The sequence below is a fragment of the Brassica napus genome, chromosome C6, assembly GCF_020379485.1.
Source record: "Brassica napus cultivar Da-Ae chromosome C6, Da-Ae, whole genome shotgun sequence".
In the NCBI taxonomy this organism is placed as follows: Eukaryota; Viridiplantae; Streptophyta; class Magnoliopsida; order Brassicales; family Brassicaceae; genus Brassica; species Brassica napus.
Genome location: NC_063449.1, coordinates 18,318,458 through 18,331,794, shown reverse-complemented (window position 1 = coordinate 18,331,794; position 13,337 = coordinate 18,318,458). Strand labels below are relative to the sequence as shown.

Genomic DNA, 13,337 nt, shown 5'->3' with positions numbered 1-13,337 from the left:
TGCGGTTTGAATAACACCTATATAACCCTTATTAAGTGTCTTACGTTCATTATGAAGTCAAAAATTTGTTCCTTACCCTATAATAAATACTTTTCTGATTGTATGAACGAAATCCCCACAACATAAGAGAAACACTTATACACTTTAATGAACGGTAAAGGGAATACTTACAATTCGTTTTGAAATTTGTTATTTCATGGTTTGTGCTCATCTATACAAAGAATACTCAATGGTATGCATTACAACTGTATAAGAAATGAAATACGGCAAAAAAAATTGATGTTTTGAAACCCCAAACACTAGTTCCTCGGTATTTCCTCGGAATATTCCGAGGAAATTCCGAGGAACAATATAAATTAATAGAAATACATGCACAGGATATTATTTTTCCTCGAATTAATGAAAATATTCCGAGGAAATTCCGACGGATATTTAAGTGGCCGTCGGAATTTCCTCAGAATATTTTCATTTAACCGGGCAAACAAGCCGCCAAATATTTCGGGAAAATTGAAATTGAAAATACTGAGGGAATTCCGACGGAAAATATCCGTCGGACCCAAGGTTTTATAAACTCCAAACGCATCTTCTTCCCCATTTCTCTCTTCTTCCTCTCCGGCGATCTCTCTCTTCTTCTGGCGTTCTCCACCTTCTCTCGCGACGAACTCTCCGGCGAATCCTTTCCATTCCCTTACAAATCATGTAAGAACCCTATCCCACTCACTTAGGTCCTATTTGTTAGGTTTTTAAGTAGATTAGATGATTTTAGAAGGTTTTTGATAGATTTTTGTTAGGGTGATTGGGTAGGATTGTGATTTGTTGTGTAATAGGTTTAGAATTGTGATTTGGTTGTGTTGAATTGATTTAGAACTTTTTTTATAAATTGTTCATTATTTTTGTATTTACAAAACGTTTTTTCTATATAAATTCGATTTTACAAAACGTTTTTTGTATATAAATTCGATTTTTGGATTTATAAAAGATGATTTCATATTTATAAAAATATTTATATTTATTAAAACTAATTTTGTATTTATAAAACATTTTTTTGATTTATAAACACTATTTTTTTATTTTTGTATTTATAAAAACTATTTTTAAATATACAAACCGTTCTTTGTATATAAATTTGATTTTTGGATTTATAAAAGATGATTTCATATTTTAAAATTAATTTTGTATTTATAAAATATATTTTTTTATTTATAAACACTATTTTATTATTTTTTTGTATTTATAAAAACTATTTTGTATTTATAAAAAGATGATTTCATATCTATAAAAATATTTATATTTATAAAACTAATTTTGTATTTATAAAACATTTTTTGATTTATAAACACTATTTTATTATTTTTTTGTATTTATAAAAACTATTTTGTATTTATAAAAAGATGATTTCATATTTATTAAAACTAATTTTGTATTTATAAAACATTTTTTTATTTATAAAAACTATTTTATTATTTTTGTATTTTAAATATGTTTTCTATTTCAATTTTAATTTTATATTTTCGAATTTCAATTTTAAAAATAAATTTATAATTTTTTTTTAATTTTGAAAATATTCCGAGGAAGTTTATCCCTCGGAATATTCCGACGACATATTCCTCGGAATATTCCGAGGAATTTCCGACGAACTTGTGGTCCTCGGAAATTCCGAGGAAATAGGGTTTCCTCGGAATTCCGTCGGAAATTTCCGAGGGATTTCCGAGGAAAGATGAATTTCCGAGGAGTTATTTCCGAGGACTTTTTTCGTCGGTATGTCGTCGGAATAGCGTCGACATACCGACGATTTTTTCCCTCAGTATGCCGCTGTTTTCTTGTAGTGAATGGGCTGAAGTGATTTGAAGTCATTGACCTTTGCAAATACGTACTACTGCAAACGAATGACAAATATGCTTTCAAATGTTGTAGCTGATGATATTTGCAAACATGTATTATTTCAAGTTACATATAATTATAAATTTTATTATTGTTGTATAAACCTATGCTTCCTTCCGTATGAAAGCCTATGTTAAAGAGCTATGAACCCCTCATTATACATTTTATAATTATGAGTTCAGTATATGTAAGAGAAATGTTTTCCAATTCAATATTTCCATGTCGCTATGTGACTTTAAATTCATTGTTTACTTTCTTATATATTAATGTATCAACTAATGAAAAACGTATCAGTACCATACATTGTATATGTTGTATATTCTAAATACATAAATAGCAAAGATAAATAATTTTTTTTTGTCAACTGAATTTTATTAATGGATCAAAGCCCTAAACAGAACCAACCCCACAACTTAAAAGATAAAGAGGACACAAAAGCCCTAACAAAACAAACAGACTTTGGACCGCCAGCATAAAGGAGAAAAACCGTTGCAGAAGGAAACCGACAGATCACCACCACGTGTTTGATCGCCCGGCGATCAATGGACACGGGTCAGGCTGGGAGTAAGCTTGCTTCCGCCGGAACCAGAGAGGAGATGCGACGGATCCCCGCCGACGGCGGAGACAGGATGAAGAAGAAACGCTCACTCGGAGCAGTCTTCAGCCAGATCCAAATCGATCACCAGATCGACGTTTCGAGAAGAATATACAATCGTTTTCAATCAACTCAACAATCTTCGATCTTTCTGCATGAATAGCGGTCATCTTTAATGATGGAAGAAAGTCCGAAGATGAAGCGGCCCTAACAAAGGGGAGGAAGAAACCATCGGAGATAATAGAGGAGAGATGATTGAGAGGATAATTTGCAGGAAACGCCAATCGAACATAACCGAGATTATCCCGGTGATAAGCCGCCGCCAAACACCATGGGAGCTTGACGTGGAGTCAAAAACCGGTCGTCTATCACCGAAAAAATAGGCGCCATAGACAAAAGCCGAAAGTCCACCAAGAGATAAGGTGCGACTTCGGAGGCGATGACCGGTCGGAAAACCCGAAGCCGGTTGAAAGACGCCGGAAACAAACCGGCGATATAAACAAAAAGCTTCATCAGATCTCTAACTCCGTGAAAGATAAATGTGAGGGAACGGAGTAGAGAGAGAAGCTTTTCGCGGCAAAGATACATAAATATATACAATAATTGTTGCGTAGTTTACTACAGTGAGTATTTTTACTAAAGGAAAACATATGAATACCGTATATTGTTTATGTTTTTGTAACATATCTAAATTGAATATTCATCATTATTATTTTTTGACTGAAAATATTTATCATTTTTACTTGAAGAAGGTTCTACATATAGAATATTTCCATATATCCGTATACCATTTTTTTATTGTAGTTACTTATAATTCTTAGAAACTAATGTGTATTTTTGGAAATGGAAAACTTATCAGTTCGTTCACCTAAACATGAAAACTTATCAGTTCGTATCACCAAAACATCAATCTTTCAATCATGTTCATTCTTAACGTCTACCTCGGTTTAGAAGTATTTGTGATTCTAGGATTTTAATGCCAATTAAACCGGACAAGGTTAGGAAACAATTGTGGCCGGTTAAGCAAAAAGTGTGAAGTCGTTTTATGTTAGCTTCTTATGAAAGTTTATTGTGTGGAAATTTATAGAACATCTTAATATACAAGTTTGAACGGATCTCTATATGAGAATAATAATTTAATATTTAATAACTACCAAAGATATTGCATATATATTTCATGACCAAGTCTAACAAATTTAATGCTAATATTATCATTAATACAAACTAGGAATTTAAGGCAATTAGATATATACTCTCTATGTTTCATTATAAGTGTCGTTTTAGGTTTCGACAGACGGATTAAGGAAACAATTAATTTTGTACATTTCCTATAAAAAACACTATTACCTATACACCTAACCATATTTCAACCAATAGAAAAATAAATTTTGCATAAAATTAATAAATTTTGCATTGAAAATCGAAAACGACACTTATTTTATAACAAATTTTTTTTTTTTTAAAACGACACTTAATATGAAACGGAGGGAGTATCAGTTTAACTGAAAATCCTTTAATCAGTACTAGACCCTGATCCGCGCGCTAGCGCGGATATGAATTTTCAGTTTTTAATTATTTATTTTATTAAATGATGTATTTGTAATATTCGTTCATATTATATTCATTAAATAAATATTTTTTTTTACATCTTAAACTATCTATTTTTTACGAATGTGTGATATCATATAAAAAAAAGAGTATATAGAGTTAATTAGATAATTGTAAAAGCATAAATTTTTCTTTTGTGTGCGATATCATATAAATAATGATCCGCCCAGTTAACAAAAATCATGATTTTTTTTATGTGTAATTTTTTTATTTTCACTATTTCCTTAAAACTATATTAAATTTTACATATTTTAATTAGAATATTTTTAATATCTTTACCTTTTTATTTGAAATGCAACTCAATATTTTTTTAAAAATTATAACACAAAATATTTAAAAAATATTTTTAGAATTTGTTTGAAAAATATGAAAATTACATTTTAAATTAAAATTATTCTAAAATATGATAAGTTTTAATGTAAACGAAAACTCAAATTATGTCAAAAATAAGTATATTCAATGATAATAACAATTTAAATTGATTATTTTTTAAAAAATACATTTACAAAAATATTGTTTGAAAGAAAATTTATTTATCTTTCAAATATAAATAAAAACCATAAATTTAACAAATGACAACTGAGTTATATTATGTTAAAATTTTCTTTCTAACAATTTAACAAATGACAAATGAGTTATGAGCAAATAATACCATATAATTTTTAAAAACATAGTCATTCTTAAATATTTTTTGAATAAATAATTATTTTTAAATTTAATCAACCGAAAATAATATCCGTACAATTGTGTGAGTCAAATTCTAGTTTTATTGATGCATGTTATATATTAGTGTTGCATGTTTTAGGTAACATTTTAATGATGCAGGTTTTTTAAAATCTCCATTATTAAAATTATGCACGTATAGATAACTCATGAGTTTTTTTTGTTGATTAAATGACATTATGTCCAAATTTATATAAGGATATTTCATTAAGGTAACTGAAAAAGATAAACAATAAAATAAGAAGTTTAAATTCATTTAAGCATATTTCATTAATGTAACTAAAAAGACAAGTAATAAATTAGGCAGTTTTATTCGTTTTAGGATATTTCATAAATGCAACTAAAAAAGACAAGCAAAAAAATAGAGAGTTTAATTAATGAAGTAAGAACATTTTCAAATGGGTACTTCTCTTTTAATAATATAGATATACCATTTATTTAATGTGATCTGCTAATTACCTATAAGTTATCATACTAATCCATCACATTTAACTTGCGTACAATAATTTTTAAATACTCCGTATGCAAGTAACATTAGTTACTTAGTCTTATTAATTAAGCCGAATCATCTATATATTAATTGAGCATCATTTAAAAAGTTGTAACCTTAAGTTTGTACTGTCAATATGAGTTTACATAGTGAATATGAGTCTGTGAATGTCTTGCTGTTAAAAAAAAGTTTGTACTAATTAAAAAGAGACCTTTTTTAGGTGTCATTTAATTAAGGTGACAATTTACCTTACAATGCAGCATAATAATCAATTGAAAAAATGTTGGCTCAAATCCAATTACTAGAGAACATTATATTAACCTAAAATATAAGAAGCGTGTATTCTTTACTTAAATAAAAACTACAGAGTTACTTAATATGATTAACATATATATTTGCTCATTAATGACTATGAATAATAAATATTTGATAACATTTTTTGCATTTTTCCTCATTTTTATTTAATTTTATATTATTAAAAAATTAAACAATCACATTAACCATATAATAAAAATTAGATTTTTTCTTATATGTTATTCCTTAAACATACGACTAAAATCATTAAAAATGACATATATCAATTCGATGGTTGATCTGAAACCTTTCAAAACCATATGGAAGATAAATGTCAAAATAATTCAACTATGGAAACAATAATGTTCATTTTTTCAAGTGTTCGGTGGAAAAAAAAGGTTTTTGTGTCATAATTTGTTTAATGTTCAATCCAATCAGCCCATGATTTATTTATTATATTTAGATCCATAATTTTTAATAAAAATTGATAATGTTCATTGGACAGAAATTATATAATAACAACCAAAAATATTGTAAAAGTATAAATAAAATTATCAAATATATAAATAAAATTATCGATAAACAAAAAAACTAACCCTACGCAAGGCCATGTCTTATCCTAGTATCTTATCTATTTAGCACATAAATTATGAACTAAGTTTATAGTTCCGATTTGTGCTTATGGAATTCGATTTCACTTTCGGTTGAGTTGGAAAAGAAAAATATCTTGCCAACATTCTGCTTAAAATTTGTAAGTTTGTTACTGATATTTGAACATAATTATGATATGTCTAAACACGAGGTACAAAAATCATTAATAGTTTTTTTTTAATTAGTTACTAATATTGTATTTGATGTAAGATCTAAGTACAACTCGGAACTCTAAACTTAGGAAATGCAATTACAACACAAATATTTGGAAGTAAGTAATAAGAATAACCTGTGTCCCTTAATTATTGGCATCCAGTAGAGGCTTTTTGTCATAGTGTTTATTTTGCCCTTGTATACTTTTTTTCTTTCATTATAAATACAATATTAGTAACTAATTAAACAAAACTATTAATGATTTGTGTACCTCGTGTTTAGACATATCATAATTATGTTCAAATATCACTAACAAACTTACAAATTTCAAGCAGAGTGTTGGCAAGATGTTTTTCTTTTCCAACTCAACTGAAAGTGAAATCGAATTCCATAAGTAACGTTTGTACGACCATTGCTAGTGCCTTCCTTCGCTATGTCGATTTGCTATTATTTTTTCCTTATCATTTCTATCAATTTGTGTAGAATTATAGTCATTTTTATAACATATAGAAACAGATAGAAACTGTTCTTTTCTCAGATTTTAGATTCCATGGAACCTAATATAAAATCGAACAGTCCACCCGGTGACACGTGAATATGGTTACATGTCAAAACTTACATGTTAAATTTTTGTTTTGATATGTCCTATACGTTGATCTGATCAGTTTTGGAAGGAATGCATTTAATGATACGTAGTGGATAAGTGCAAAAACGTATCATATCGTTACATTCAAGTTTGGAATACTTTCTGGCTAATGTTAAGAGATAAATTGATCGTCTTATATGACTCACTATCTTAACCACTTGAGAACTGAAGTACACTGGCCAAATAGTGATTAGTCTGGCGAATCGAATCCAAGACTAATGTGGATATAGACCTAACCCCCAAAAAATAACACTAGACTACGACTTGATTATGTTGGATTATTTCTGCCGCTAACAAGTAAAATCATAAATTTGTCTTAAAAGATTGGCTTGGGTTGCGTGGAATAAGGTAACAAATCCGAAAAGAAAGTGAATTTTGGGAATTAGAGATATCAGATGCCTTTATATTGCCTGCTAAACAGAGTTGGTGGCTTCTTTAATTCCACAGTTTCTGAATGCAGAGTATATTATTATCACATTTATAAAAGTAAATAGTATCAGAAAATCCTCTACTAGAAGCCACTATAAGGTTATAACCATGCTCCAAGAAGCAATATTATAAGATCATAAAATCTCTTATTCTTGGCTCCAATTGAATAGTCGAGATGGTAGCCAGATTAAGGGTTGGAACGACAATTAGCTATGTACAGATCCTCCAAGACCAGCAAAAGGAAGTGGGGTTGTCACAAATCCTGATTAATAATGCATAGCAGTGAAGTTAAAATAAGATCAACAAACAAAATCAAACCAACGGACTACGCGTACAAACATTTTTTGTAGATAATTATTTGATGTTAATGGATAGTAATAGTTTCACAAATGCCACAATTGGTTTGTTTCTCAGTTATACAAACATGTCTTGGCAGTGTATGTTTTCTTCACAAATCACAACCATATAAATCAAAATTCTAATTAACTTAATTTATTTCCTGTTTTTTTATAACTTAATTTTATTTCCTGTTACAAACAATTATTTCAAGTTTTAAATCGGAACCTATCTATATTTATCATTTAAAATTTCACACTTAGAAAAATGTTTGACACAGTTAGGCAGTGTTTTGAAACTCTATCCGGACATTGAACCAAACATTTTACCGGATCACCGGGTTATTGAGTCGATCGCGGACGAATGTTGGTTAATGAATTAATTAGGTTTGTTATATAATATTATATTAACTATTGAAAAATATAAAAAATGTTTCATATTTTAAAAAAATATTTGCAAAATATTTAACTTTAGTTTTCGTTATTTTTATTTTCATTTCATATACAAAATATCAAAAAAAATATGAAGACTATTTAGTGATTTTGTAACAAGCTAAAAGTTATGACATAGAATTAAAATATATCAAGAATTAAAATTTATAAGTATATAAATATTCAATATGAATAATAAACTTAAATTTTAAATCCAAAATAAAAAGTAAAAAATAAAATTGTAATAAATTATCTATCACATCAACTAATTTTGTTAATAGATTAATAATCCAATGATCATATTTTTTTTTTTGAAAAAAAAATAAAAACTTAATTTCTTAATTAGAATATAAAACAAATTCTAATAGTGTAACTAAAAGGTCCAAAAAAAGTAATCGAAAATTACGTAAGGTATCAGGTTTTGGATTTTAATATTTTTTGTAGGTTTTATCGGTTCGATTTCCGATCTGGATCGGGTTTCAAAACACTGCAATTTGGTGTTCAGAAGAAAAAGGAAATCCAAAAACAATTTGAGTTGGTTACCAAAATAAAAAAATTGACTTGGTTAGTCCAAGTGCATGTATGACATGCACGCAGGGAAATTTGTACCATGTGGCCTAATACTGCGACAACTAAACAAAAACGGTTCCTAAACAGTGGAGCGGTGTCATATGACTATGAACCTATGATGAGGTGTCATGCTGTTATTTAGAAGAACATGTCTGCAAATTAGTGCGATTCACAAAATAGGTAAAACAGCTGTCGACAAATTATTTCCAAACAATATTTAAGCTGTGAAAACAAGAAAAAATATATTTTCTATAATTTGCACAACAAAATATGCATTTAAATTAATTTAAATTTTCTTATATAATAAGATAAGATTCTCAAAAAATAACATTCTAAATAAGACAGTTTTTTTTCTTGGCAAATTATATTTTTAATCTAAACAATATATTATCCCTTAAAAAACCCTGACCTTTTGTGTCAAAACTATAAAAATGGATGCTACCTCCTTATTCGGATTATAGTGGATATAACAATGTTTTTCATATTTAGGACACTAATTAATCATAATATATTACATAGACAAATTACATTTATAGTATATACATACTCTATGGACGACATTTCAAGAATATTTTAGGCATCAAATATTTATTATTAAATTTATGCCAAGATTAAAAGAAAGAATTACATTTTGAAATGTACAGCTTCATAAAAAAACTTACTACTGATAAATTGGTCTAATGGTTAAAATTTTAGGTTGCCAAAAATGTAGAAATTAAATCATAAATCATTTGATTCATGTTAGGGGATTTGCTAACCAAAAGAAAATCAATTTTACATGGTTTTGGTTTCACCGATCCATAACTTCTTAATAAGAAAACGTTATGATTCATGTTAGGGGGTTGCTAACCAAAGGAAAATCAATTTTACATGGTTTTGGTTTCACCTAAGAAATAATGATTGTCACAAAAAAATAATTCTCAACCCTAATTTTGTGACAATCATTAGACTATTCATGCACAACAATTGTTGATATTAAAAGAAATTTTGATGTAGGGAAGTAGAGAATTAGGGGGTATACCATTCTCTATCACTATTTCCAAACAAGGTCACATTTTTAAAATCTATTACATTTGAAGATTTTTAGTAAGTCTTTTCACCAAAGATTTTTTTGAAAATCTTTTTATAGGACATTTTATGGGTTATATTCGTAAAAAATGCATATAAATTTTTTGTTTGATCATAAAAAAAACTAGTTGTAATTTCACTAGCATTTTAGATTATTTTTGCATTTGATTGAATTTAATGTATATTTTTGAATTAAAAATCAAATTTTAAGATATATTTGGTAATTTCCTAAAAAACTATTTTCTAGTTTGGCCTTGAGCCCCCATATAGCTAAGGCACGACACTGCTTAATCCAGTTACAATAGCCATGTTCTTGTGGTGATAAGCAAAATAAATTAAAGAACACATGCATCACTTTATCACGCCTCGCTACCATGCTCCTTACCGTCGTGACTTTGCCACATTCTCTTTGAGCACCATCCATGTTTTCTAAGACCATGATTAACCCGGGGTTCGGGGTTCTTAGCGAAAGTTAAGAAACTGTTTCTTAACTTCCGCTAATAACCTCATCCTAAAAACATCGGGTAAATCATGCTCTAACTGCTCTACAAGGTTTGGTCTTATAAAAAACACAACTATTATCTTCTTATATTTCTTGCTTGACGAAAACACCCACAAGTTACACCACTTTTTTATTTTGACATCTAGTATTTTTATTAACGGGTCAAGGCCCAAACGGACCCGGCCCAACTAAAAACAGCACAAGGAAACCCAACCAATGGGCCGAAACTAAACAAACTATTTAGGCCGTAAACCCAAGGGTGAAAACCGTTGAGGAAGATGTCGACTCATCCCACCACGTGGACGAACGCCCTGCGTTCTGAGACACGCGTCAAGGAGAGAAGAAGCAATCTTCCACCGGCACTTGAGTGGAAACTCGACGGAACTCCGCCGCCAAGCAGAGCCAGACCGATGAAGAACGACTCACGACGGAACCATCTTCACAGCGGAACAAGTCACTCACCGGATCTGCGTTCCCAAAAAGACAAATCGTCTACGATCTAACCCACCACCATCGATCTTCCTGCAAGATGAACATTCATCTTTATAGATGAAAAAAAGCCCGAAGATGAAACGGCTCGAGAAGAGGAGAGGAAGAGATTAATCGAGGCTGAGGAAAGAGAGTCGATTGGGCAGAGAGAAACCGGAAACGTCGATTAACGAACCGGAAAAAGCCCCGGAGGTAAACCGCCGCCGCTTTTGAGAAGAAACGCGACACAGAGACAAAGCCGGATAGCTCCATCGAGAAGACCACGAGCCACCAGAGGCAAAAGCCGGATATACTCATCGAACTGACCGCAGTATACCGGAGGCGAAATCACCGATAAGAACCGGCGAGATCCCAAAGTTTCAAATCAATCTCTCCCTTGTGAAAGATACGAGAGAGAACAAGGAAGAGAGATAAACTTTTTTTTTTATATTGACACATGTTAATTACACCACTTCACAAGAACCACATAATTAAAAATATCTTAACACGTAGATTTCATCCTATATAATAGAACATCGTAGAAAGAGGAGAAACAACAAATAAACAAAAATGGATATTGAAGCTGTGACTCCGACTTTGCAAGGCGAGTGGATCGAGGTAAGCCTTCAATCTAATTTCTATCAAATACATAACGTTTGCACTTCCCACCCGGAGGTTAGATCTGTGTCTTTAATAGATCCGGGTTTAACCCTTTTTGTCAAAAAAAAAACCATAAATTATCAGTAAAGTTATACATATGACACATCGACACTGATAGCCCTTCTGTGTTCTCCTCAAGTGGCCCACTCGTGTTCGTGTTCGACCTCGTAATCATATCGAATCGAGAAATGAGTATTATGATTTTTATCATCCTCAAATAAAAATCAAATTTTATCCTTTTACGTCAACTACCAACTGTGTTAGCCTGTCACGTATTTGAATAATTAACCGACTCATCAATATATGTTATAATTATGATGTATCGTCACCATGGGTTTAAGTTATCTTGGTCATTAACAGGTGGAGCAGAAAGGAGGAGAGGGACCAGGACCAAGAAGCTCACATGGCATAGCAGTGGTCGGAGACGAGCTCTACTCTTTCGGCGGCGAGTTAACGCCAAATATTTCCATCGGCAAAGACCTGTACGTGTTTGACTTCAAAACCCACACTTGGTCGATCGAAACGGGCAGCGGAGACCTCCCTAACGTCAAAGCCTTAGGCACCCGGATGGTGCCCGTGGGAACTAAGCTCTATATATTCGGAGGCCGCGATGAGCATAAACAGTTCGACGACTTTTACTCGTACGACACGGTGAAAAAGGAGTGGAAGTTTCTGACGAAGCTGGATGAAGTGGGAGGTCCCGAGGCTCGTACTTTCCATTCCATGGCTTGGGATGATAACTATTGGCGTGGATATACTATATTAGAGATAATGATCGAGAGTTTGTGATAAGACTTAGAGATATAGTTAGGCACTCCTATTGTTAAGGAAGTTGTCGTTGATGATAAGGCTAAATAGCCGACTCTCTTATTGTATAAATAGGTTGGCATTGCCGTTCTAATAACACAAGTACTTTCGATATCTAAATCTACATGGTATCAGAGCAGAGATCCTTAAAACTCTGACTCAAAATAAATTTCTCGTGTATTCCGTGAGAAACACGTTATGGCAGATTCGCAAGTTGTGAAGAAGGATGAGCGTGTCTCACCTTATACGTTATACGGCTCCGATAATCCTGGCGCCGCGATTACTTCCGTTCTGTTGAATGGAGAAAATTACAATGAATGGTCTTCAGAGATGTTGAACGCTCTCCAGGCCAAAAGAAAATTAGGTTTCATCACCGGAACCTTGACGAAACCAGACGCAGGAAGCGTCGATTTGGAGAACTGGTTGACAGTTAACTCTATGATTGTCGGGTGGATCCGTACCTCCATAGAGTCAAAGGTGCGATCGACTGTTACTTACATCACCGACGCACATCAGCTTTGGGAAGATCTCAAGCAACGTTTCTCCGTTGGGAACACTGTACGTGTTCATCAGTTAAAGGCAAAACTCGCCTCGTGTCGGCAAGAAGGACAGTCTGTGCTGGACTACTTTGGCAAATTGTTTGCACTTTGGGAGGAATTGCAGGTCTATCAACCAGTTCACGTGTGCTCCTGTGGAGCGGCTACAGCGATGGCCAAAGAAAGAGATCAGGAAAGGATTCATCAGTTCGTGATGGGGCTAGATGACTCACGTTTTGGTAGCATGTGCAGAAACATAATTGGTCTTGATCCTCTTCCATCTCTTGGTGAGATTTACAACAAGATTATCCGAGAAGAGTAGAGACTTGCAGCAACACGAGTTCGTGATCAGCAGCAAGAAGCAGTTGGTTTTGTGGCTCGACAAAACACCTCAACAACTTCAAACGATGCGTCAAGTAAACCAGAAAATACCATTCTGAGATCTCGGATGTTGTGTTCTCATTGCGGCAGAACAGGACACGAGAAACG

General features: G+C 31.8%; 1 protein-coding gene across 1 annotated transcript; it reads left to right on the top strand.

Moving 5' to 3' along the window:
- Positions 1-11,314: 11,314 nt before the first annotated feature.
- LOC106416752 (epithiospecifier protein-like) lies at positions 11,315-12,446 on the top strand. The gene is made up of 2 exons (XM_013857660.3): positions 11,315-11,463; positions 11,866-12,446. Exons 1-2 carry the CDS (start codon positions 11,416-11,418, stop codon positions 12,292-12,294), a joined length of 477 nt encoding a protein of 158 aa, XP_013713114.1. The 5' UTR covers positions 11,315-11,415; the 3' UTR covers positions 12,295-12,446.
- The last annotated feature ends 891 nt before the right edge of the window (positions 12,447-13,337 follow it).

Bases quoted from the DNA above. Each gene is read 5' to 3' on its own strand.
- LOC106416752 (XM_013857660.3), top strand. From the start codon at position 11,416: ATGGATATTGAAGCTGTGACTCCGACTTTGCAAGGCGAGTGGATCGAG. The intron at 11,464-11,865 runs GTAAGCCTTCAA...GGTCATTAACAG, and splicing joins TGCAAGGCGAGTGGATCGAG to GTGGAGCAGAAAGGAGGAGA.